Source organism: Rana temporaria, chromosome 3 (genome assembly GCF_905171775.1).
Source record: "Rana temporaria chromosome 3, aRanTem1.1, whole genome shotgun sequence".
Lineage (NCBI taxonomy): Eukaryota > Metazoa > Chordata > Amphibia > Anura > Ranidae > Rana > Rana temporaria.
Window position 1 is genome coordinate 425,528,456 of NC_053491.1, and position 26,610 is coordinate 425,555,065.

The window sequence follows — 26,610 nt, forward strand, 5'->3', positions numbered from 1 at the left end:
AGGGCAGGGGTGTCAAACTGGCGGCCCTCCAGCTGTTCCGAAACTACAAGTCCCATCATGCCTCTGCCTGTGAGAGTCATGCTTGTAACTGTTAGCCTTGCAATGCCTCATGGGACTTGTAGTTTTGCAACAGCTGGAGGGCCGCCAGTTTGACACCCCTGCCTTAGGGGGTCCGGAGTGTGGACAATGTGAATAGAAAATGTCCCAGGCTTGGTGGTCAGTGGGAGTAAAAAAATTACATGGAGGTCAGTGGGAGGAAGAATAGTGCTCCATTATTGGTGTCAGTGGCAGTAATGGTGCCCCACTGTTGGTGTCTGGGAGAAATGGTGCCCCACTGTTGGTGTCAGTGGGAGAAATGGTGCCCCACTGTTGGTGTCAGTGGGAGAAATGGTGCCCCACTGTTGATGTCAGTGGAGGGAATCTTGACCCATTGTTGGTGTCATTGGAAGGAACGGTGCCTCATTGTTGGGATCAGTGGTAAAAATAATGACCTGTATTAGTAGGAGGAACAGTGCCCCAAGGGCAGGGCAAGACAAAGACTGGTAAAATACTGCATCTGGCCCACAGGCTGCACTTTCGAGACCAATGCTTTATGGTATGAAATGCGGTAAGCTTATTGTATAACATGCAGTAAGTCATAACACCCAATTATAAGCCATGTTTTGTTGCCCAAGCTCAGGATACTGCTGAAGACTAGGCTTGCTTTGGGTTACCACCAACCTTGGCCTTTTGCACCATATCGATAAACAAAGTCAGTAAAGTTCATAGCGTTGACGTATTACCACACATTAAAGGCTGGTGCTGTTTCAACTATCTTTTAATACTGGATTCAATTTGCAGGTACTCCAGTAAAATATACTATATATATCTATATATATTGAAGGCCTAATGTTTTAGGCTCATATGGCGATTGAGTGTATTTTCCCAGAATCCCTATATGTTCTGAACTGTCAGGAATCGCACATGCTTATATATTAATACTAACAGGTAATATACGATAGCAATTTTATACAGTATATACTTATATAATACACCTATAAAAATACACTGCTGTTAAGCACTTTGATTCATGCGGCTGAAAGTAAATCATTTACAATTTATGACAAGGTCCCTCACATTGTATGTTATATATGGTTACTTTTTTGATTTGTCGTAGTATACTTCATATGTATGGTTTGATCTGTCATTTCCTGCCGGTCTTGGTAGAAATCCCATTCCTCATATCTTCTGTGAGTATAAGGTTTTATACAATTAGTAGGGCTGCCTCTAGAAAAGCAGAAGTTGCATATCCACTGTAGCTCTGTTTTGTATAGAATCATATACTGTATATTAGAGTACGTACAGTCAGCCTCCCCACAACCAGTGTGGGAATAGAATATTCCGGGGAGGAGATATGACCCATCCATTTGGTTCAGAGTTTGAATCCAAGTATAAAACTTCTGTGCACAGCGCACTTTGTAGAGGTCAGAAATCCCAAAGAAGAACAAGAACATCTGAAGGGGGTTCTAGCCCATCTCTTCGGGTACAACATTGAGGATGATATCTTCATTTCCCCTCCGCACCACGATGGACAGAGTTTCGCTGATTTTCACAGCTTCGCTCACCTCCTCTGTGGTGTTTACAGTTCTGCCGTTAATGCTGATGATCACGTCATGGTCCTTCATACCCGCACTGTACAGGGCAACACAACAAGGCATTAGTCTACTTCCTCTCTGTTAACTTCTAGATGTCATTTCATTTGTTCTATGCACACAGTAGGGAATGGTAACCACTTGAGTACTAGCCTGTATATAGGCCCTCCTTACTAGGTGCCATTTTTCCATTTTTAGTACTGTAATATTTTGATTGACAATTACTTTGTCAATCAACACTCTTCCTAAATACATTTTATATCAAGTCCGCCAGGAATCCCGGGGGGAAAACCGAGCACCTGCTTGGTAACTTTCCCCCTGTACACACCAGAGGTTTTCCCGTCTGGAAAACTGCGGTGAGATCTTTGGCTGGGAATCCCTGCCGTGTGTATGCTCCACTGCAGTGTTTCCCATTGGGAAACTCCTGGGAAAAAGACAGCCGGGAATCGCGGCAGGAAAAAAGAGAACATGTTCTCATTTTTCCTGCCAGGATTCCCGGCGCTTTTCCTGTCGGGAAAACTACCATGGAGCATACACATGGCCAGTTTTCCCAGCCAAAAGCTGTCATGGCAGTTTTCCCAGCCAAAAGCTGTCATGGCAGTTTTCCCAGCCAAAAGCTGTCATGGCAGTTTTCCCTACAGGAAAACTGGTTGTGTGCACAAGACAAAACAGAGCTTTTTTGGCAGTATTTAATAACCACAGATTTTTTTTCATTTATGTCTATAGCACATTTCTTGAGGCCCTATAAAGCCCACAAAATTGTTTAGTTTGGGACATAGCATATACAATGAAGCAGTCAGAGTGCAGGGATCAGTATTTCAGTGGTCAGAAGAAGGTGCCCACATATGGTGGTGGGTCCCCCCTTAAGTGTCAGTGATCGATGGTGAGCAACTTATAAATGTTGGTGGCCATTGGTGTTTTTTCCTCTGTAACATTGGTGGTCAGTGTGTCCCCTTTAAGGTCAATATGCTTCCTTGCTGCTCTGGGTGTGCCTCTTTGTGGTAAATGTTCCCTTCCTTTCATTGGTGGTCAGCAGGAGCAACGTTACTTACATTGTAAAAGATCAAGGGAGAAGCAATCAGAGACAGATGTGGGGTGTTGTGTTTAATTTATTTGTTTACATTTGTGATCACCATGATTGGTTTACAGAAATCATAAGGCACAGAGCCACTTTGATTGGCTTTTTGCATATTGCCTGTGATCTGCAGTGCACAGGGTTGAGAGCAGGCTCTAATGTACTCTATGGGCTTCTACTTCATGTTCCCCCCCGTCCCCCCAACACATATAAAGACAATGAACCTAGGGCAGCTGCCCCCCACCCCTCCAGTCCAAGCCCTGCCTCTATGCCAATGTCTCAATTTTAATCCTTTTTCGGTTTTCACTGAAGTGTATATTTACTGCCAGACAGTTCAATAATGTGTGAATTCAGTTTTCTGCCACAAACAAGAAGGCTAGAGTTAGGTCGCGTACACACGATCAGTCCATCCGATGAGAACGGTCCTTTGGACCGTTCTCATCGGTTAACCGATGAAGCTGACTGATGGTCTGATGTGCCTACACACCATAGGTTAAATAACCGATCGTGTCAGAACGCGGTGACGTAAAACACAACGACATGCTGAAAAAAGCGAAGCTCAATGCTCCCAAGCATGCGTCGACTTGATTCTGAGCATGCGCAGGTTTTTAACCGATGCTTTTGCATACTAACGATCGGTTTTAAACTATCAGTTAGGCATCCATTGGTTCAATTTTAAAGCAAGTTCCTATTTTTTTGACCGAAGCATAACTAACTGATGGAGCCCACACACGATCGGTTTGGACCGATGAAAACGGTCATTCAGTCCGTTTTCATCGGTTTTGACCGATCGTGTGTACGCGGCCTTAGAGTATATGAGTGTTTGAAATGTTTACTATGCATTCATGAACTTGTATAAATGCAGAGTACACTGCCATTTACTGATCTCAAAAGGCCGTGTACATTCGTTTTACATAGTGTATAAGCAGTCTTATTGCATAATGGACACTGTGACAAGTGCCCTCTTGTATCCTCTTCCTCACCTGGCAGCCGCAGTTCCTGGGATGACTTCAAACACATAAACTCCAGAGTTGACATCGGGAAAATCTTTATCTCGCATTTTAAGTTCATGGATCAGACTGAAAAACAGTGGGAACATTATAGTTATTGTGCAGTCACTCAACAGCCTAAAGTGCTTTTATTATTTTATTTTTCTTTTGTGACTGTGTTTCCATTACTTTAATGGTATAGCAAATACCATTAAAGTAAAGGAAACACAAAAAAAAAAAATAGTTTTGGATACATTTTTCCAACAAAACAGGAAAAATTTGCAAGATTACATTCCCCCCTCTATTTTAACAAACAGCAAGTTTGTTAAAATAGAGGGGGGGGGGGAATGTCATCTTGCAAATTTTTCCTGTTTTGTTGGAAAACTTTATCCAAAACAATTTTTTTACTTGCTGGTTTCTTATCTCACTGCGTAACGCTGGTGGTGAGCTAAACCCAGTGAATTTCCCAGTTCCATCGCTCTTCCATGCCAATTATAGAGCCAAATAACTGTTATTCTTCCACCATGGATTTTAAAGAATAAACAAGTAATTGGATAATTGTGTGTGGTTGAGCTAACCAATGCCCATCTGAAAAATATGAATGTATTTGATCTTCAAAGGCAAATAAAAGATTAGAGGTGCTTAGCCGCTGGGATAAAAGTGTTCCACCAATGTACTGTACTATGTTCCACCGACTCCTGTCAGCCTCTCAGTCATCCAAAAAAGAAAAGACACATGTCACTTGGTCTTCGATCTTCTACATGTCTTTTATTTATTCTCCAGCTTACTTACAAGGCAAGGTCGAGGTTAAGCCCATAACAGCTGCCACCATCATTATACTGTACATACATAGACTTAAAGGGGTTGTACAGGAAACATTTGGACATGCTATGCATACTAGCTCATTATGCCTTTCTCTTGCAGGTTTACTTCCTCTTTAATGGCACCCCAGTCTTAGTCCGTAGGGTACAATATGGAGTTGGCCCACCTTTTGCAGCTATAACAGCTTCAACTCTTTTGGGAAGGCTGTCCACAAGGTTTAGGAGTGTGTCTATGGGAATATTTGACCATTCTTCCAGAAGCGCATTTCTGCGGTCAGGCACTGATGTTGGACAAAAAAAGCCTGGCTCACAGTCTCCGCTCTAATTCATCCCAAAGGTGTTTTATCAGGTTGAGGTCAGGCCAGTCAAATTCCTCCACCCCAAACTCGCTCATCCATTTTTCCCCAAATAGCTTCCTTTACCTTAGTGCAGTCCTCCTTCACTTACCTCATCCTTCAATTTTGCTTTTAAATGTCCTTATTTCTTCTGAGAAATCCTCACTTCCTGTTCTTCTGTCTGTAACTCGCCACCGTAATGCAAGGCTTTCTCCCTGGTGTGGAGAAAGCCTCTTGAGGTGGGAGGGGACGAGCAGGCAAGTCAGGACACTCTCCACTTTGCAGATAGATAAAGGAGCTGTGTGTTAGTGGGCGTCCTGACACTCCTGCTCGCCCCCTCAAGAGGCTTTCTCCACACCAGGGAGAAAGCCTTGCATTACGGTGGTGAGTTACAGACAGAAGAACAGGAAGTGAGGATTTCTCAGAAGAAATAAGGACATTTAAAAGCAAAAATCGAAGGATGAGGTAAGTGAAGGAGGACTGCACCAAGGTAAAGGAATCTATTTAGGGAAAAAAAATATTTCCTTTACAACCCCTTTAATAGATTCTATAGCTGGCCATAGCTCAAATTATGGCAGATTATTTCTGAATTGGCCAACATTCAAGCTAGGGTTGTCCCGATACCACTTTTTTTAGACCGAGTACAAGTACTGATACTTTTTTCAAGTACTCGCCGATACCGATTACCGATACTTTTTTTTGTCATGTGACAGTGGTAATATTATTATTTTTTTACAATTTTTATTTTTTACAATAATATTTTTTTTTTAGGGGGGTGGATTGTCAGTGTGTTTTTTGTATTTACATTTTTATTATTTTTTTAAATTCATTTTTTTTTATTTATTGCAAACTTTTTTTCTTTTTTTATCAGCCCTGTTGGGGGGTCTTTGGTGAGATATCAAGGGTCTTAACAGACCCCTGACATCTCCCCTTTGAGACAGAGAAAAGGACTAAGGACACAGGTTTCCCAGTCCCTTTCTCAGCAGCCTCAGCTAAAATGAATGGGGAGAAGCTGCTCTCCATTCATAAACTGAAGCATCGTAAACACAGGTTATGATGCTCAGTTATATGAATGGACAGAGTCAGTGATCACTGACTCTGTACATTCGGAAAAGGTAGGAGCCGGATTTAGGAGGACATTGAGGGGGGAGAGCAGCATGGAGGGGGGGAGAGCATGAAGGGATACAGCACGGAGGACGGAGGGGGACAGCACGGAGGACAGAGGGGGACAGCACAGAGGGGGAGAGCAGCACAGAGGGGGATGGCACAGAGCATGGAGGGGGAGAGCAGCACAGAGGGGGACAGCACGGAGGATGGGGGGAGAGCAGCACGAAGGGGGACAGTCAGCGGTGATCGGTATGGCTTTGGGGGGGGAGTTATAAGCACCGATCACCGCTGAATAACTTTAACTAAAGCAGCTGAAAAGGGGGCAGATCAGTGCTTGCAACTCCCCTGTCGCACCGATCACCCTGACTGCCCAGGTATCGGGTGAAGCATTGGAGCATTTCCCCGAGTACAAGTACTCAGGGGAAATGCTCGGTATCGATACCGATACTAGTATCGATATGGGGACATCCCTAATTCAAGCCATGTTGGCCCTACAAGCATCTCCTGTTTCTCCAAACGTCAATTTAAAGTGATTCTGAAGTCTAAAGGTTTTTTCCTTAATGCATTCTCTGCATTAAGGTAAAAACCTTCCCTTGTGTTTCCCGCCTCCCTAAACACTTACCCCTACCCCTGTATAGATCCAATGATGTGCCTGGCTGCAGGTCTTCTCCCCCTCTCTTTACAGTCTCACAGGCTTTTCTGAGAATAGTGGGAACCAATGTCTCCTCTCCTGCTGCTTTCAGCAAAATCCTGTGAGGAGAGAGCAGGGGTGGGGCTGACCCGCAGTGTGTGTGTCTATGGATACACACAGAACAGCTGGGGAGTGAGCCCGCAGGTTTGCCCCCATAGCAAGTGGCTTGCTATGACAGAGGAGGAGCCAAGATCGCTAGCGGGGGACCCCAAATGAGGAGGTAAGGGGCGGCTCTGTGCAATTCAATTTTTGAAGAAAAAAAAGAACGAAAATGTTGAAAAAAAATATTTCATAGTTTGCTATAACATTTTGAAAACAGGTTATTTTTCTTCTTCATTTTTTTTAAATCAGAAAAGTGTTTATTTATTTTTTCTTTTGAAAAAGGAACACAGTAGCAGTACAGAATACCAGGAATGTACAGCATTAATTGGCAACAAAAAGGAAACAAGGCCATTCAGGGTACAGAATTGGTAAAACATATAACCAAGAAACAGTACATATTCTCAATGGCAGTACTAAAGCAATTCCTCCAAACTCCCGGCACACTGCTATTAAGCACATTGAGCACAAAAGAAATATAAGGCGGTGAATGATAATAAAAATAAAACAAAAAGAACAGGGAAAAAATAAAGAAAATAAAAACTAAAACAATAAGGGGTGGGGGAACCACCCCAGCCTGTTGCCAAAGGTATCACATATGTTAGACCATACATCCCGTGAACTCCTCGACCATTAGTATAGAGAGATGATCCCATCTCTCCATTGCGCACAACCCGGTCCTCAACCAAGTAATAATCTGTCAAGTACCAGTTGTGGGGGGGCCACTTCCGGGGAACTCAGCCACCCCTGCCATATGTTGTCAAATTTTTGTGGCGCTTTTCTGTGCAAGTACGTGTTCTTCTCCCTTATAAGGATCCTATTGACCTCCTGTATCCACTGCCGGCTCGACGGAACTCGGGCCGACAACCAATATCTCGCTATAAGCTTCCGTGCCAAATACAGTAGTCTAAGCAAGGCAGTGTACACAGGAGGCGGGAACAGGTCCTCGTCCACGCCACCCAGCAAGCACACCAGTGGGCCTACCGGCAGCTGGACCTGATAGACAGAGTTAATGACCTTAACCACAGCGTTCCAGTATCTCACCAACTTGGGGCACCTCCACAACATGTGGATGAGGTCTCCCGGGTGTGCCTGACATTTGGGACATATGGGTGTATCACGCCTACCCCAACGGTGCAATTGTACTGGAGTCCGATATACCCTGTGAAGAATAAATAAATGCGACAATCTTTGGGCTGCTGAGACTGAAACCAAGGGCCCTGTACTCAGTATTTGCTCCCATTGCTCCCCATCTATCGGACCTATATCACTCTCCCATTTCCCTCTGCAGGGAAGGACATCAGGGGCTTGTAAGGGTGCTAGTAGTTGTAGGTACGTCCTGGAAATGAACCCCTTTTTCTCAGTTTCCTCGAAGACTGAGCTTAGGAAGCGAGATTCCTCCTGTCGCAATGTGGAACAGTGACCCTGGGATATAATCGCGTGAGCTAGCCTAAGATATTGATATTGTGACCCGACCAGTAAAGGGAATTCCTCCTTCAGTCGTTCAAACGATTTCAGGGCCGCCCCATCGAAAATTTGACTTAAGAATTGAATGCCCGCTGTCTCCCCCCTGGAGCAATCCTGAATTTTAACTAACTCGGTATAAAATCTATTCCGCCAAATGGGCGTACTAGGCAAGAAACCTATGATCCCCATCCTCCTCCTAACCGCATTCCACAGTTTTTTTAAAAGGCAAATCGTAGGGCTAGTGTCCGGAACCCCAGGGAAACCCATCTCCATATGAGACATTGCAGAGTACGAGGTGGTGGGGTCAATGAGCAGGGCCCTAGAAGGGTCCGTCACTGTCGGCTGGTTCCAACCTGCAAAGTGCTGTAATTGGGCTGCGTAGAAATACGCCTGAGCATGGGGAACAGCCATTCCCCCCTGATCCTTAGGGTATTGTAAAGTGGAGAGTTTTATTCTGGCCACCCGATTATTCCAAATAAGGGACCGGAATTGGGAGTCTATGCGTTGAAACCAGCATTTCGGGATCCACACCGGGGCATTATGCAAGATGTACAGCAACTGAGGGGCCCAGACCATTTTAATTAGGTTTATTCTCCCCGTTACTGTCAGAGGCAGTTTACACGAGGCAGAACATTTAGTTTTAAATTTACTTAGTAAAGGCTTAAGATTTAGGGACACATAATCTGTAGGATCTTTAGTAACTACAATTCCCAGATATTTAAAGGATTCTACCATTTGTATTCTGGACGCTATCCCAGGCAATTCCGATGGAGGATCATCGAGTGGAAGGAGAACCGACTTATGCCAGTTAATGGCAAAGCCAGACAGCTCTCCAAATCTCTCAATGAGTTGCATCACAGCTAACAGGGACCCCTCCGTGTCCCCCAAATACAGCAGTGCGTCGTCCGCATACAGGGACAGTCTGGTCTCTCCATGCCTGCGTCGAAACCCCACTATGTCAGGGGACGTGCGTATTACTTCGGCCAAGGGTTCCAATGCTAGGGCAAAAAGCAGGGGCGACAAAGGGCACCCCTGCCTGGTGCCCCGAAACAAAGGAAAGACCTCCGACATCTCGTCATTAATCCTGATTCTCGCTGATGGGGCTGCGTACAGAAGTTTTATCCACTTAATAAAGTCCTCCCCCAGGCCAAACATCGCTAACACTGACCAGAGATACCTCCACTCAACGCTGTCAAAAGCTTTGGCAGCGTCAAGCGAGAGAATCGCTCTATGTCCCGGATTCTCCACCGGCAGCTGCAGATTCAGGAAGAGCCTCCTGATGTTCAGTGCCGTGGAGCGGGCGGGGATAAAGCCAGACTGGTCCACATGGACCAGCCTGGCTATAACCGTTGAAAGTCTCGTTGCCAGAACTCATGCCAGGATTTTAACATCTGAATTTAGTAACGATATAGGCCTGTAAGAGTCAGGCTGCAATGGGTCCTTACCTGGCTTAGGAAGTACCACCACCACAGCTTCACCCATAGAGGTTGGTAGTCTACTCTTCTCAAAGGAGTCATTAAGTACCTCCAACAGCCCTGGCAAAAGCGTTCCTCCGTACTTTTTATAGGTTTCTATGGGCAACCCATCTGCACCTGGTGCTTTACTGTTTGCCATTTTTCTTCTTCATTGATATGCGCAGATGAGGCTGTTCTAATAGGCTGCACAGATAGGCACTGAGAGGTGGCACAGAGATTGCACTGATGGGCAGCATTCATGGGTGGCACTGATTATGAGGCGCTGATGAGAACTTGTTGGCAGCACTGATAGGTGGACATTGATAGGTGGCATTGGTGGACACTGGTAGGCAGCACTGACATACACCTGTAGGTGGCAATGGAGGGCAGTGCCTCTCCCTGTTCGGGACCAATGTCCCTCTGTCAAAATCCGGCGATCGGCTTATTTTTTCCACATGCTGTCAGCGCGAGGAAAAAACAAAAAGCTGATTACTGATCTTCTGTTTACATCACGTCATCAGCTGTCATTGGCTGACAGCCCATCTTGTGGTAAGGGGCTTGAATCGGCCTCTTACTCTAATCTGTGATCAGCCAAGTCTCATTGACTCGTTGATCACAGAGCGTGCAGGCAGCTCATACACGGGACGTCTTTTGACCTCCCGGAAATTAAGGTCCGCGCTGGACAGGGCCGGATTAACAATGGGGCTGATGGAGCTGCAGCTCCAGGCCCCTTTCTCAAGATAGGCCCATTTGCCCAAAAGAAAAAAAAAAAAAATGTTTTTTTTTTTTTTTTTTTTTTAAGATCGAATTTGGGGGGTTGTAGCTCGATAACCAGAGGTCACAGAAACCCCACATTTGGGGGTAGGCATGGGAAGAGCTACCCCACAACTGGTTAAAATATGGGACGGCTATCATTTATGGTTCCGGAGATACGGGCCTGCTTGCACAGCCTGTCAGAAGCTACATTCAGAGCGGCCAATATAAATACAAGCTGACACACTGCAGCAGACTGATAGGATCACAGTGCTTATAATAATTATTTGTATATTACTCATGGTAATTAACCCCTTGCCACCCAGGCCAATTCTGACACTTCTCTACTACATGTAAAAATCATCATTTGTTTTTTGCTAGAAAATTACTCTATGGTGGTCTTTGCACTTTTTATGTTGCAGGGTATAGAGCTGCACGATTCTGGCTAAAATGAGAATTGCAATTTTTTTGCTTAGAAGATAGATCACGATTCTCTCACGATTCTTGTGGCGTAACATCATCTTTCACATTAAAACAAACAAAAAAAAAAAAATGGGCTAACTTTACTGTTTTGTTTTTATGGTTTTTATTATTCATTGAAGTGGGAAAATGCAGTGTGACATAACATATTGCAGCAATAGCCTTTGTATTCCCTAGAGTCTCTGCTAAAATATATACAATTTTCTAGCAAATAATATTGCTTTCTAACTTAAGAAACAAGTGTTGGAAGTGGTTAAATTTAGTTACAATGTTAGTTAGTTACAATGTTTCATTTTGTTTACAAACTTCGCAGACTGCCCAGATTTGTTCTTTACACACAGAAGTTTATCCCTTTGATCTAAGAAGGAAGTGTCAGTTACAATGTTTCCTGTTAAAAACTTGGCAGACTGCCCAGATATTTTCTTTTGACAGCTGAGAGTCTCTCCACTTGTTATATGAAAGAATCAGCAAACTCTGCATTGAAGATCGTCAGGGGGGTTGAATCGAGATCACGATTTTTTTAACGATTAATTGTGCAGCTCTAGCACGGTATTTGCGCAGCAATTTTCAAACATGTTTTTTTGGAAAAAAATGTTTCATTCATTAAAAAAACAGTTAGTTAGTTAAGCTAGCACAATTTTTTTTGGTATCCTAAGCGATGCTTTACATTTTTTTAGGTTACATGTTTAGAGTTACAGAGGAGGTCTAGTACTAGAATTATTGTTCTCGCTCTAACAATCGTGGCGTATGTAACCTGTGTGTATCTGGCTCTGATACTAGCCAGTGCCTACCTAGCCACTGACTTCTATCTCTCCCCAGCCTGTCCCCACACACCCTCTCACCTGCTGACCTGTGGATGGGGGAATCACTCCTGCAGTGTTATTGTGTTCTGCCAGTGCGTACAATGATCAGTGTTGCTAACTTTAGCTGGCAGCACTGATTGTTTTAAGAAAAAAAAAAAACAGGCTGGTTGTACTCAAGTTGATTAATAGATTGACTTGTGTAAAACCAGCTAGCCCATACATAGATTGACTATGGCTGGTCTCTGCATAATTGGCGTAATTTCAATCCATGTATGACCCGCTTAACCACTACTCAGTCCCTAAATATCCTTCCATTCCTGTACATAGTGCTCACTGTCATACTCTCCACACTCCTCTCCTGTACATAGTGCCCACTGTCATACTATCCACACTTCTCTCCTATACATAGTACCCACTGTCATACCCTACACACTCCTCTCCTGTACATAGTGCCCACTGTCATACCCTCCACACTCCTCTCCTATACATAGCGCCCACTGTCATACCCTTCACACTCCTCTCCTGTACATAGTGCCTGCTGTCATACACTTCTCTCCTGTACTTAGTGCCCACTGTCGCACCCTCCACACTCCTCTCCTGTACATACTGCTCACTGTCATACCCTCCACACTCCTCTCCTATACATAGAGCCCACTATCATACCATCTACATTCCTCTCCTGTACATACTGCCCACTGTCATACCCTTCACACTCCTCTCCTGTACATAGTGCCTGCTGTCATACACTTCTCTCCTGTACTTAGTGCCCACTGTCATACCCTCCACACTCCTCTCCTATACATAGTGCCCACTGTCATACCCTCCACACTCCTCTCCTATACATAGTGTTCACTGTCATACCCTCCACACTCCTCTCCTATACATAGAGCCCACTATCATACCGTCTACATTCCTCTCCTGTACATACTGCCCACTGTCATACCCTCCACACTCCTCTCCTGTACATACTGCCCCATCATACCCTCCACACTTCTCTCTGGTACGTACTACCCTCTGTCATACCCCCTCACTCTTCCTGTACATACTGCCCATTGTCATACCCTTCACACTCCTCTCCTGTACATAGTGCTTTTTTCCGTACCCTTTGTACTCCTCTCCTGTACATAGTGCCCACTGTTAGACCCTCCACATTCCTCTCCCTCACCTGCACATACTTCCCACTTATATACCGTCCATACTCCTCCCCTATGTCGCTTACCCACAAAAACAGTTCTTTAAAATTATACTGAAAGTCCTCAATGTTACCAGCTCTAGAATGGACACACTTTTGTTAGTTCAACTAAAGGAAATCTCAGTTCTCATATTTGTTCTGCCCCATTATTAGTACTCATTTAATTTTGTGATTACTACTATGATGTATAGAGGAACATCGGGGATCTCAGCTACTCTAAATATAGCACTTATATAAAAAAGTGGCCCTGAAAATATTTTTTAAATGTTGGCAACTGTGCACTTAGGCACTGCCCAAGGGCCACCGTCCACCGGGTCAGTAGGGGGCCCCATGAGAGGCTCCTGGGATCCTGTGATAATAAAGCGGTAGTAAACTTTCCTGACATTACTACTTTTTAGAGGCCCTGGGGTAGGTTATGCCACAACGTACAAGTATGCACAGCATATTAGCACATTAGTGTACACTTCAATTTTCAGACTGAGCCCTCCAGTGCTGCGCTGTGATGAATCAGGCGGGGCCTGGACACTTCCATCTTCACCCGGTCTTCCTTCTGGGTTCTGTGCCTTTGGTCACTTGCCTTGGCTGGGCTGCGTTCATGTCATTCCCACGCATTTATTTATTATTTATTACACCCCATTCACACCTCCGCGACAAAACGCCCGACGCCGGCCGCTTGTGCCGCTGGAGGGGAGAATTCCCATTGCTGTCTATGAGATGGTTCACATCTCATAGACGCCGTACACCTGCGGCATGAAAAAAGTCCCGGACCCTTTTTTTCAGGCGGCATTGGCGTTCGGCCATACAAAGCAATAGGAAGGATTTGTAAAAAAAAAGTTACACTATTCGCGGCAAAATACGCCGCGTATGCGGCGTTACTTGACGCGGAGGTGTGAATGCAGCCTAAAAGGCCGCACCAAAATCCTCAGCACCAGGCCCATGATGTTCTTTTTTTTTTGATCAAAAAGGTTTTTATTGCTCACACAACAGATAAACATAGTACAGATGACATTGTACATTTAAAATTGCAAAAGAGTATATCTTCAAGAATACAGTTCAACCATCAGATGCATTTTATAAGGTCACTTATGCACAATCGTTTTAACATCAGACCCACCTGGGCACCAACCCTTACACTCCGCCCCCGCCCACTCCCCCCGTCCACCCCCCTTCATTTGTCCTCACGAGTATGCAGGCCCGGGGTCCTGCAGATCAGTCCCTGTCTCTACATCCCCCCAAGTAACCGTTCTTGAACTAGTTCCACGGGGCTCAGCCCCGGCGTTGCGAGCCATGGGTCCCATAGTCTGAAAAATTTACCTGCATTACCCCTGTGCTGGTAGATGTATTTCTCCATCAGTAGAGTCTTGCCCTGGCAAACGCCACTCTAGTGGCTTCTTCTGCGATCGCCCCTTCCAACACGCCTAAGAGGCAGCAAAGTGGGTCCAATGGGACGCCCATGATGTTCTTAATCTGGCCCTGGCGCTGGAGACGTCACGGAGCAGGAAACGCAGGAGGTGTGCCGGCAGACCTCCTGTCCCTATGAGGGGGTGGCTAGACTAGAGCATATAGCCTGGGCTTCCACAGCTGTCACACACATGGGGGGGGGGGGGGCAACAGCAATCTTTGAAAAAGCTGAGAGCGCTGACTCTACCCACCACCGCAGGGTGATCTTCAGAGTTTTATCCATCAGCCATTCCCTACTTGCTGCCCCATGGAGAGTTGTGTTTATCAGCCACCTTCTACACATCACCCAAGGGAGATTCTCATGCCGCGTACACACCATCACTTTATGTGATGAAAAAAAATGACGTTTTTAAAAACGTCACTTTAATTGACCGTGTGTGTGGGAAAACGTCGTTTTATGTCTTGTAAAAAACGACCAAAAAAAGTTGAAGCATGCTTCAATTTTATGTGTCGTTTTTCAAAAGTGCACTTTTTACTTCACAGAAATTGACCGTGTGTAGCAAAAAACGTTGTTTTCTAAGACGTTTTTTCATCCACGCATGCCCAGAAGCAAGCTTCAATGGTAAAACGTGGTGGAACGTAACCTCACTTTGCAAGATCATTGTGAGAAAACGATGGTGTGTAGGCAACTTCGTCTTTGAAAATTGAAGTTTCAAAAACGTCATTTTTTACTTCACAGAAAGTGTCGTTTTTTTTCATCACATAAAGTGATGGTGTGTACGGGGCATCAGAGTTTTGTCAGTTTTCCTTCCAGCAGCCTTGGGGTATCCTTAGAGTTGTGTCCATACCTACCACCCCTGGGACACTCTCAGAGTTTTTTAAGTACTTATTGCCCCAGGGAGAGTTGTGTTTATCAGCCACCCCCTACACACCACCCAAGGGAGATCCTCAGAGTTTTGTCAGTTTTACCCCCTACCCACCACTCCAAGGAGATACAGTATTTGGTTGTGTCTTGACACTTGTCATTTTTCATAAGCATTGCATTAGTAGACTGCCCTTCTATATATAAAAGCCACGTGGATAACAGCTGGAGAGAAAAAAAAGTGTCCGTATATCCAGCTAGCATCTGATGGTTTGCTGGTGTTTGTGCTGCAATTGTGCATTTGTCCCCAGAATCGAATGTAGTAATTATATCCAGAATTAACACTGAAAATGGGTGCAGTGCCTACCTTGCTGACAGTTGTAACATCCTCACACCCATGTATTTCTTCTTTGGAAGGGACTTTCCTGTACAACCAAGAGAAATATAATAAGTAATAATACAAAATCCCTATGAAATGTTCTGTGAATGATGTGTCATTGCTTTATACAGTGCCTATTAAACTAGACCCCTGGTGATATTTTTACAGTATATAAGTAATGCTTGACTATTTGTTGTATAACCCCTTGTAAAAGGTTAATAGCAGTGATCTCTAATAGCCTCATGTAACATGTCCCCAGTCTCTGCTTGTCTTCTGCAGCATGTCCACCATCTCCAACCACACCAAGGGCATGTCCACACTCTCTGACCATCAGTTCCTCTGGTATGTCGGCAGTCTGTGACGGTCCTCTCTAGCACTCAACAGTTAGGATCACGCAGTGCTTTAAGCGCAATCAAGTGGATCCAGCTTTGTCACAACCATATGCACAGTACTATTTGGCTTTTACACAACATCATGGTAAACAGCTGGTGCATAGTCGGTAAGGTTGAATAAAGACACCAGTCTATCCAGTTCAACTTGTGATGTGTGTGTTTGTGTTTGTCATTAGTAAATTGTATATCCCTGTAGTTTTTTTTAAACTATAGACGCTTCCTGCTGATACCACTGCTTGTGGAAGAGAATTCCACATCCTTACCACTCTGACAGTAAAGAACCCTCTATGCAGTTTAAGGTTAAACCCCTTCTCTTCCAATTTCAGTGAATGGCCATGTGTCTTTTTAAATTCCCTATGCTAGGGTCACCAGTACAGTATTTGTACATCGCTATCATATGCCCTCTCAAGCATTTCCTCTCTAGAGAGAGAGAATAGTCTTTCCCAATAGCTAAGATCCTCTAGTCCAGTGGTTCTCAACCTTCCTAGTGCCGTGACCCCTTGATAACATTTCCCAGGTTGTGGGGACCCCTAACAAAAAAAATATTTTTATAGCGTAGGTTGTCCGCACCCAAGGCAAGACAGGTAATTTGCGCCCCTAACCCATGAACATTTAGAGCTCCCAAGGTTCCTTTCCACTTGTACAATATTAAAACCCCTTTGTGGCGTCTCGTAGCAGTGACACCTTTGCCGAAATCAGAAGATAGGGTCTCCTCCAGCCCCTCCCACTTCACATTCCTCACCAGTCAGCTGACTAGTCTCTGCCCCCAAGCCATGCCGTGAACTGAATGGGCGGCTGCAAAGAGGCCGAGTGGGCGGCCACGGGTTCCAGAAACAGTCCTGCTGGGCGGCCACAAAAAGGCTGGGAAAGCGGTGGGGGCTTCTGGAACAGCCCAGGATTCGGTGACCCCTGGCAAATCATCATTTGACCCCCGAGGGGGTCCCGACCCCCCAGGTTGAGAACCACTGCTCTAGTCCCTTTATTAGCTTTCCCTTCTCTGAACTTTTTCCAGTTCCAGCACATCCTTCTTTAGGATTGGTGCCCAGAACTGGACGGCAAACTTAAGATGTGGCCGAGTCACAGTCTGTTGTAATAGATCGAATAATCTGGTATAATACATAACAGAGAAAAACACGAGCGCACTGGCCTTGCAAAGCACTGTTTTGTGGTATCTAGTGTTGAGCAGAATACGCCATATTCGATTTCGCGATATATCTCGAATATATAGTCGAATATTCGAGATATATTCGCTAAATTCGAATATTCGTGATATTTTATCGAAATGAAATGATTGCGAATTTTCGCTATTGCGAATGCGAAAATAATTGCGAAATTTCGATAACTGCGGTAGGAGCACTCTGATTGGCTCAGAATATTCTTGATATTTTTTCGAAATTTCGCAAAATGCGAATGCGATATTTACTGCGCAATTTCGACAAATGCTGTAGGAGCACTCTGATTGGCTCAGAATATTCGTGATATTTTACAATACAAAATAATTGCGAATATTCGGCAAATGCGGAAGGAGCACTCTGGCTCAGAATATTCTTGATATTTTACAATACAAAATAATTGCGAATATTCGGCAAATGTTGAAGGAGCACTCTGATTGGCTCAGAATATTCTTGATATTTTACAATAAAAAATAAAAAGTGTTTTGCATTGGTGGTGATTCTTTACTCTATCCATCTGTCACAGCCGTTTGTCAATCAAACACCTTGAAGATTGAACACGTTCATGCTGCATGCTTTGGACTTTTTTTCACTTCACATATCAAAGACATTTTTATGAAAGATTATTTTTCTATTATTGGGACTATATTTCTTTATATATTTGTTTCACTGTGTATTTCACAAGTTATTTGCGCTTGCTTATTTTATAATTTGCCCACATGTCTTGTCACTAGACATATTTTTTATTCTTGTAGAGCGACTCCATTTTCTGTCTTGTATTAATTTATGTTGTATAACATTTTTGAGTTGCTGCTGTATTCTCCCCTTTTTTTAAGGTATGCGCAATTTTTTCCTTCTTACAAAAAAAAATAATATCAAACATACAAATATTAATAACAGAAACATACACAAAGCCCCCCCCCCCCTTTTGCATCAGAGACAATCAGAGTTCTCCTACCACAGTTATCGAAAATTCGCAATCATTTTCGCATTCGCATTAGCGAAAATTCACAATTTTTTTTTTTTTTAAATTCGGCAACATAAAAGGATCGCCTCAGCTTAGCTACTCGGCCCAGGGTCTCTAATCATACCAGCAATGCTTTTAGACGTCGATAGGATGTGATCTGTTTTAAAAATAAAATTGAAAAAATGCGAATATTCGGAATCGCGAATATTCACAGCGAAATTCGAAATATATCGCGAATACTCGAATATGCCATATTCGAGCCGAATATTCGCAATACGAATATTCGTGAGCAACACTAGTGGTATCACAGGAGCCAGGTGAGGCTTTCAATACCTAGTACATTGACAACCACTGCACTAGACTAATACTGTTTTGTTAGACCTGGTCAGCCTTAACTCTTTATTTTATTAGGTAAACTATCGCCAGTACAGTGTAAGGTAAGTTTTACTGTTAGGCTTCTAGTATGCATACTTAGTAATGATCCTGTAGGATGTATGTAGATACAAAACTACATGTTTAGTCTCCATACCTTTAAGCTGACGGTCATGTGATTCAGCCAAAAACTGCCGAATGCGATCAGATGGAATGGCAAACGATATCCCTGCTGTGACTTTTAATGTGTTTATTCCTATGACTTCACCATCCTATAGATAATTGGAAACAGAAATGGTAGAAAAGCTGACATTTTATCTAAAATTCACAACAAAAATGTGATATATTGCAGTTTACCAGTTGTAGATTTTGTAGACGCAATGATGAATAGTCAGATGAATCTTGTGAAGAGCTTGTTTATTCCTGCCAGCAGAGAGCCACATGTAAAACCTATTTCTTCTAGTTTCACTTCACAACTTCTAATTCCTGTTTCCACCCCCAGGTCCTAACACAGCTATGTAAATACAACACATACATATTCTATATCTTTCCCCTTTTATTTTTTTTTAATTATTTATTTTCATTATATCAAAATACAAGAAATGTCCAAGTTCAAAAATGATTACATTGATAAATACATTTGATTCCACCCTCCAACCCATCCCTACCCCCATCCCACTCTCTCTCTGTCTGTCTCTCTCTCCCCGTCTCTCTCCATCTCTCTGTCTCTCTCCCTCTCCCCCTCCCCCTCTCTCTCCCCCCCTCTCTCTATCTCCCCCTCTCTCTCTCCTTTATTTTTTGTTGTTACCTATCTTCTCCCGTTTCTCCCTGCTCCCCCTCTCCTACCCTCCTCCTACTTCCATATATGTCTTCTTAAATTTTTTCCAATCTTTTCGTTTATTTGCAAATCCCCCATTTCCTCTTCCCCACTGTATCTCAGGTATTCCATATTATATGCGTCTTCTACTTTTTTAATCCACTCCTTTGTTGTAGGGCTTTCCAATTCTTGCCAATGTCTTGGTATCAGACTTTTGGCTGTGCTCATCATGTGAGGTATCACTGATTCTTTATATTGTTTTATTGAACTTTTTACCACATGGAATAGGCATGTCCAAGGCTCTTCTAGTATTTCTATATCAGTTATCTCTTTTATTAATTCCAGTACCTCTTTCCAATATTTTTTTATTTTTGGTCAGTCCCGCCATATGTGCGTCATAGTTCCCACTACTTTACAACCTCGTCAACAGTATGGTAATTTCCCTATTGGATATTCATATGCTTTATCTGGTGTTTGTTAGATTTTAAATTTACTAATATTATGTGATAAACGTTTCTGAATCAATGGATTAAACATGGTAGTTTGAGGACAGACAAGGTCAGTTGCAGGACACTACATCTGTTATTTTTGAAGTCCTACGTCAAGACAGTGGGTGGAGATGTCTCTTAAAAATACACAAGTGGGTGTTACATTTATCACCAACCTTCTTTGGAGCTAGTCTAATTGTGAATTATGCTTAGCTTGGCTTTTAAAACAGTATAAGAACACATGTGGGTTTCGTAGTTAGCTAGGGACCTCAGGGTCATCCGACCCGACAGGAAGATGGGGGTTGGAACCCAACCTGCTGGAAGGGACCTTTCCCAGCAGAGAGATGTACCATCATTAACATCTATTTCCTGGGGGGCGTGGCCAAGACCGGCATGTGAGAGGACGCACTTCTCACAGCTCCTGCCTGATCCGAATATCGATCCTTCCCCGGCGTCTCTGATCCGGCTCTCTTCGACCCATCAGCTGGCTACCGAGTCCCTGCACCGCCCGGATCCACCCCTGGCCCTCTGTACTAGGGGAAAGACCCGCTGCGGAACGGCGGAGATGACGGGACCGGACATCCAAGATGGCGCCGCCGCGGCCCTCTCACAGCGCACACCACGAGCTGATAAGGCTAAGGAAGGCACCGCCAGGAAACCACCAAAGACACAGGGTAAGGAGCAGCCGAGGGACATGCTCTTCTTTGCCCAAAAGCTCAAGGGCCCTGCTTGCACTGCGGCGGGGGGGTCTGCAGATGGCGGAGTTGGTGGAGGCCGTGCAGCACAGCTAGAGTGGGGACATGAGATGGAGGAAACACCCCATAGCTCCAGGGCAGAGGCAGACGCTGATGCTCCCCCCCCCCTCAGATGATACACAAGATAATGTGGGGCAACCGACGCTGGCAGACATACTAAAGGCGGTGCAGGTGGGCAATGCTGACATGAAGGAGCAGTTTGGGGGCCTGAGAGAGGAGGTGTCCCTTCTGCGGCAGGACCTCCAAAAAGTCAGGGAGAGAGCAACCGCTGTTGAGAGCAGAGTGAGTGACCTGGAGGATAAGCTCCCACATATAGCGACAGAAGTCAGGGCAGCACATCGTATGGCCCAAGACACGCTTAGCAGAGCTGAGGACACGGAAAACCGTTTACGCAGAAATAACATTCGCATTGTTGGTCTCCCTGAGAAGACAGAGGGCAGAGACCCCACCATGTTTGTGGAGAACTGGCTTATAGAAGTGTTCGGGAGGGAAGTTTTCTCGCCATTTTTCACCGTGGAGAGAGCCCATAGAGTGCCGGGCCGACCCCTCCCACAAGGGGCCCCCCCCCCGGTCGATGCTGGCCAAGCTTTTGCACTACCGCGACAGAAAGGCGGTTCTCCGCTGCGCGCGGGAGCAAGGAAATGTTACCTTTAATGGGGTTAGAGTGTCGTTTTACCCGGACTTCTCGGCCGAGGTGCAGAGGAGCAGAGCAAGATTTGTTGAAGTCAAAAAACGCCTGAGGGCTCTACAGTTACCATATGCCATGCTCTACCCGGCCAAGTTGCAGGTAACCGCAGAGGGGCATGCGCAATTTTTTGAGTCCCCCAGGGAGGCTATGGCCTGGCTGGATCATAATGAACAGGCCCTGCGCCATCGCAGGGCTGACGCGGGAGGAGACTGACCATGTCATGAACCGTGACACACTGACTGTGCTTCTGCAATGGGAATGATACTTTCCTCACATTGTTGAGCTGTTGCTCTGACTTTTGAATTACCCTGTCTGCAGGTCCGGTTCTCTTTTTTGTACCAGATGCCGGGGAAATATCTTCACTTTTCCAAAGCGCTAGGAAACAAACTGTGACTGTATTATGCAAATGAATAGGACTTCAGCTGAAATGTTGAGGGGAGTAGTGGGCTCACGTTTGAGCCGGATTGGAGTGCCTGATCTTGCCCTGTTGGCAATATGCCTGACCATGTTCGGGCTCCATCTGGGCCCTCCCGGGAACTGGGACGGCATGCCTGGATGGGACCTGCCTAAGCACCATTGCACTACTGTTTGGGTGCACCGTTGTGCCTGGTTATATTTTGAAGTACTCTTTGTCCCACAGTCCAAGGGAGTATTGATTTTCCTAACGTTCTTTTCTCTTTTATTTTTTCTATTTTGGCCACCCGACACTTTGCTACCGCGAAAGACTACCCGCATCGCCCCTCATGCCCGATTACTATTTTTGCTTCTGCAATGGAGGGCACCCCCCTGATCTCCTGGAATGTTAGGGGCATGAACTCCCCCCTGAAACGTACAATAATATTTACATGTATGAAGAAGTTTTACCCTGCTATCTTATGTTTTCAGGAAACGCATTTGACACATGATACCACAAGTTGTTTGAAATACTCATGGGTGGGCAGGGCATACCATTCCACTCACACCTCCTTTTCTCGGGGTGTGAGTGTACTGGTACACAGGTCCCTGGATTACCAGGAATATGCCTCTAAAGTTGACCCAGAAGGGAGGTTTGTGTTTTTACATTGTCGGATGGGAATTTTGAACTGTATTTTGGCGTGTGTTTACATTCCTCCCCCATTTGACGCTCGGGTGTTGAGGCTCCTCTTGGAATTCCTGGAGGGTAGGCCTGACCTCCCGATGCTGCTTGTGGGGGACTTCAATAGCTGGTTGGACCCGAGGCTGGACAAACATCCGGCACCCGGGGCGAACCCTCATAGGGCCACCCCGTTGGCAAGGTTGTTACGGGAGGTGGGTTGGCTGGATGTGTGGAGACACCGAAACCCCACAGCTAGACAATTCTCATGTTTCACGAAGGCTCACGGGTCGTTATCTAGGATAGACCTGGCGGTGGGTAACTCTGCGATGCTCCCCTCGGTTTCGGACGTTGCATACAGACCTAGATGTATTTCGGACCACTCTTACATGGTAATAACACTTACAGTGTCTCATCCATCTGCTCTTCCCAGAGCACCCTGGAAGTTCAATGCCTTTTGGCTTCAGCTATTTAGTGCCCCGGGGGAACTAGAAGGGAGCATCCGGAGGTTTTTTACAGACCAGCCGGACCAAGAATCTATCCTTACTGAATGGGAATCTTTTAAACTGTACCTTAGACGTCTGCTCGGTGGGGAGGTCAATAAGGTTAAGAGGCGCTCGGAGGCTCTCAGGGAGACTCTGGAGATGCAGGTCCACACACTAGAGACTAAGTATGTCCAGGACCCCACTGAGACGGCTAGAGGGGCGTGGCAGTCGGCTCAATCTGCGTATGAGCACCTGCTCGCCTCCACGGCCGAAAAAAAAACGTTTCTTCACCAAAACTGCATTCTTTGAGGAGGGAGAGACGACGGGTCGTCTCCTGGCTAGGATAGCGAATTCTGAACAGAAGTCCCCAGCTATTGGGACACTGCGGACCGCAGCTGGGCGACTGGTTCAATCTCCCGACCTTATCATACAGACACTAGCGGATTTTTATGAACAGCTGTATCGCCCGGCTTCGACCTATAGCACTGAGGAACTGTCCGTCTATCTGGACGGAATAGCATTTCAGCGTCTATCCCTTTCCCAGAGCTCGGAGCTGGACTCTCCCTTGATTCTAAAAGAACTACAGGAGGCAGTGGCGGCCTTCCCCAACTGTAAAGCCCCAGGGGGTGATGGAATCCCCATGGAGATTTATAAACAATACTCTGAGATCTTACTGCCCAGGCTACTGAGGGTATTTAATGCTGCAAGGGAGATTAGTGCCCTCCCATCCTCCATGGCTAAGGCACACATTGTACTAATCCTTAAACCGGGCAAGGACCCAGTGGATCCGGCCTCATACAGGCCGATCTCACTACTCCAGTCTGATATCAAACTCCTTGCGAAGGTGCTGGCCCTCAGGTTAAATAAGGTAATCACCTCAGTCATACACCCGGATCAAGCGGGATTTATGCCCAACAAATCTACGGCCATAAACCTCAGAAGGCTATTTCTTAACATGCAGTCCAGGGCAGATAATGTGGGGAGGAGAGCTCTGCTGTCGCTCGACGCTATGAAGGCCTTCGATAGCGTGGAGTGGCCGTATCTCTGGGGGGTGCTGCTGCGATTCGGATTCGGTGAGGTGTTTATCTCCTGGGTGCGGTTGCTGTACCATCTCCCCCAGGCGGCTATCAGAGAGGCTGGGAGAGTGTCTGTGTCTTTTGCTCTGGGCCGGGGTACGCGGCAGGGGTGTCCACTGTCCCCCCTGCTGTTTGCCCTAGCAATAGAGCCACTGACGAGTCAGATTAGGGACCATAGGGGTATCACCGGCTTCTGCTATGGAGACAGACAGGAGAAGGTGATGCTGTACGCAGATGACACGATGATCCTGCTAGGTGATACTGAGCAATCCCTGAGCATGACAATGGAAACGGTAGTCAAATTTGGGGAGTTTTCGGGCCTAAAAATAAACTGGTCTAAGTCTGCTTTGATGCCCCTGGATGACACCCAGCTGCAACATGGAGACAATGTGGGTGGTATCCCTGTAGCCACTACCTTTAAATACCTAGGAATACAAGTGACGCCGCGTATTGGGGAATATGGCTCGTTGAACATCTCCCCGCTGCTGGCTAGATTTCGCTCCCGGGCCAAGACGTGGAATGCTTTGTGTATGTCAGTTGCGGGCAAAGTGAATCTGATTAAGATGATTCTCATGCCTCAACTGCTCTACATGCTGCACAACTCCCCGGTGGTTATTCCCCTAAAGACCTTTAGGATAGTTAATACCATCTTTCGAGAATTGATCTGAAAGAACCGCCCACCCAGGATAAAATTAGAGCACCTGCAGCGCCCCAAGGAGGAGGGGGGGCTGGCCCTGCCGAATCCTTGGCTGTATTATCTGGCATCGCAACTGCAGCATTTGATAGGTACCATGGTTCCAGAGGGGGGGCAGTCAGACAGGGTCCCCAGCGCCTCTGAGCATATTATGCTCAGGACGGTGGGAGGAGCGTCGATCCCGACAGCACTAGAGTCCTTGGCCTTTGAAAGATCCCATAAAAGCTTCCCCACCTATAGCCTAATACAGAAGATATGGAACAAAACCAAGTATTTACAAGGGGCCTCGGGGGTCACCGAGTTTAGCCCTATTTGGGCAAATGAATCGTATCCTGAACTAGCCAAACTGCAACAAGGGGAAAGGTGGAAGAGGTATGGGATCCTCTATTTATCACAGATTTTGGGTAATGGTGGCTTATTGCCTTTTGAAACACTGAGGGAGACATACCAGCTGCCAGCGAGCATGTTCTTCTACTACATGCAGCTTAGACATGCATTTGTCGCCCAATCCAGGGCCTCGGAGTGGCATGTGGAATCCCTTCCAATCCTCTCCCAGCTCAAGAGCGCAGAGACGTCTAAGGGGTTTATATCCCAGAGCTATAATATACTGCTTTGCAGGTACCTTAAAAAGCACCCTCTGACAGTTAGGAGGAAGTGGGAAGTGGATGTAGGCCCCCTGGAAGAGGAGCAGTGGGAGGAGGCCCTGCAGTCAGTTACCAGCTGCTCCCTAAATGTGACACAGCGACTTACACAACTGTATACACTCCTAAGAGTATACTATACGCCCCACAGATTACATCCTATGGGTGTGCGGCCCACACCGACATGTGCAAGATGTAAAAGAGATCATGGGGATTTGATACACATGCTCTGGCGCTGCCCCAAGTTGCACACCTACTGGGCGGGAGTGACAGACACACTAAACACAGTGTTCCAGGTCTCGATCCCATTAGACCCTAAGCAGTGCCTCCTGAATCTTCTGGACGAGCTGGAGTGGGAACCCCACACTAGAGAGGCCATCACCAGGGCCCTGTTCATGGCCAGGAAACTAATTATGCTGCACTGGATATCCGAGGAGCCCCCCACGGTTAGGGAATGGATAACTGCACTTGGTAGCACGTTAAGGATGGAAAAGGTTATATACCAGCATAGGGGTTGCTCCGGAAAATTTGAACGGCTATGGGATTCGTGGCTGGGAACACCGGGGCTAGCCCCGAACGACCTGGTCATGGACAGAATATTGGGCTAGTGGGACAGGAGGGGGTGTGAGGGCGGGATGCGGTCTATGGGTCCTGTCAGTATGTTGTTTTATATTTACATTTGCTAATGTTTTGTACATGGCCATGTATGGGTCTGTTCTATTGTTTATGATTACGGTACTTTGGACTGTAAGTGTCAAATTTATGATCAATAAACTTGTTTTTGGATTAAAAAAAACATCTATTTCCTCCTTCTGTAACTTTCTGAAGTATCATCCTACCATGATGTGTTATCAGCTGTAACAGTGTAAGCATTCACTGTCTTGCTGTCCTGTCTTTGGAAGAATAAACATTGTATTATGAAGAAAACCTGAGTCTGTATATTGGGAACGAAGAACGCCAGGGATGAAGGAGACTTTTGACATATCGCATGACACATGTTAGAAAAATGTCTCTCTTCTCCCTCCACATTTAACAGTGTTATATACCATCTTGTCAGACATGTATAGTTAATTTCAACTGTGTTAGTATCTACCACAGCACTATGTACCAATCTCAATATCTCCCCTTTTAAAGAAGAGATATGCATATATAAATGAAGTGTGATATAGAACCAATAAGGAGTGCTGCATTGCAAGGAACAATAACAAACTACAATATAAAGAAAGATGCTGAGTACTGCTGCGTACACACGATCAGAATTTCCGATGAAAAAGCCCAATGGCCTTTTTTTAATTGGAAATTACGATTGTGTGTGGGCCCCATCTGACTTTTTTTCCATCAGTGTTTGGAAAAAAAAATAGGAAATTCCTATCGTCTGTGTGCAACTTCCGACGGAGAAAAAACCCACGCATGCTCAGAATCAAGTCGACGCATGCTCGGAAGCATTGAACT

The 26,610-nt window shown here is 45.5% G+C and overlaps 1 protein-coding gene across 1 annotated transcript in view; it reads right to left on the reverse strand.

Annotated features, from left to right (window-relative positions):
* Positions 1-988: 988 nt before the first annotated feature.
* Positions 989-26,610, reverse strand: part of HTRA4 (HtrA serine peptidase 4) — a 120,034-nt gene continuing 94,412 nt past the window's right edge. Inside the window, exons 6-9 of the mRNA XM_040346241.1 lie at positions 18,600-18,714; positions 15,528-15,585; positions 3,690-3,785; positions 989-1,671 (exon numbers count right to left, since the gene is read on the reverse strand). Coding sequence (XP_040202175.1) covers positions 1,506-1,671; positions 3,690-3,785; positions 15,528-15,585; positions 18,600-18,714 — 435 coding nt within the window. The 3' untranslated portion in view covers positions 989-1,505. The remainder of the gene's footprint in view (positions 1,672-3,689; positions 3,786-15,527; positions 15,586-18,599; positions 18,715-26,610) is intronic.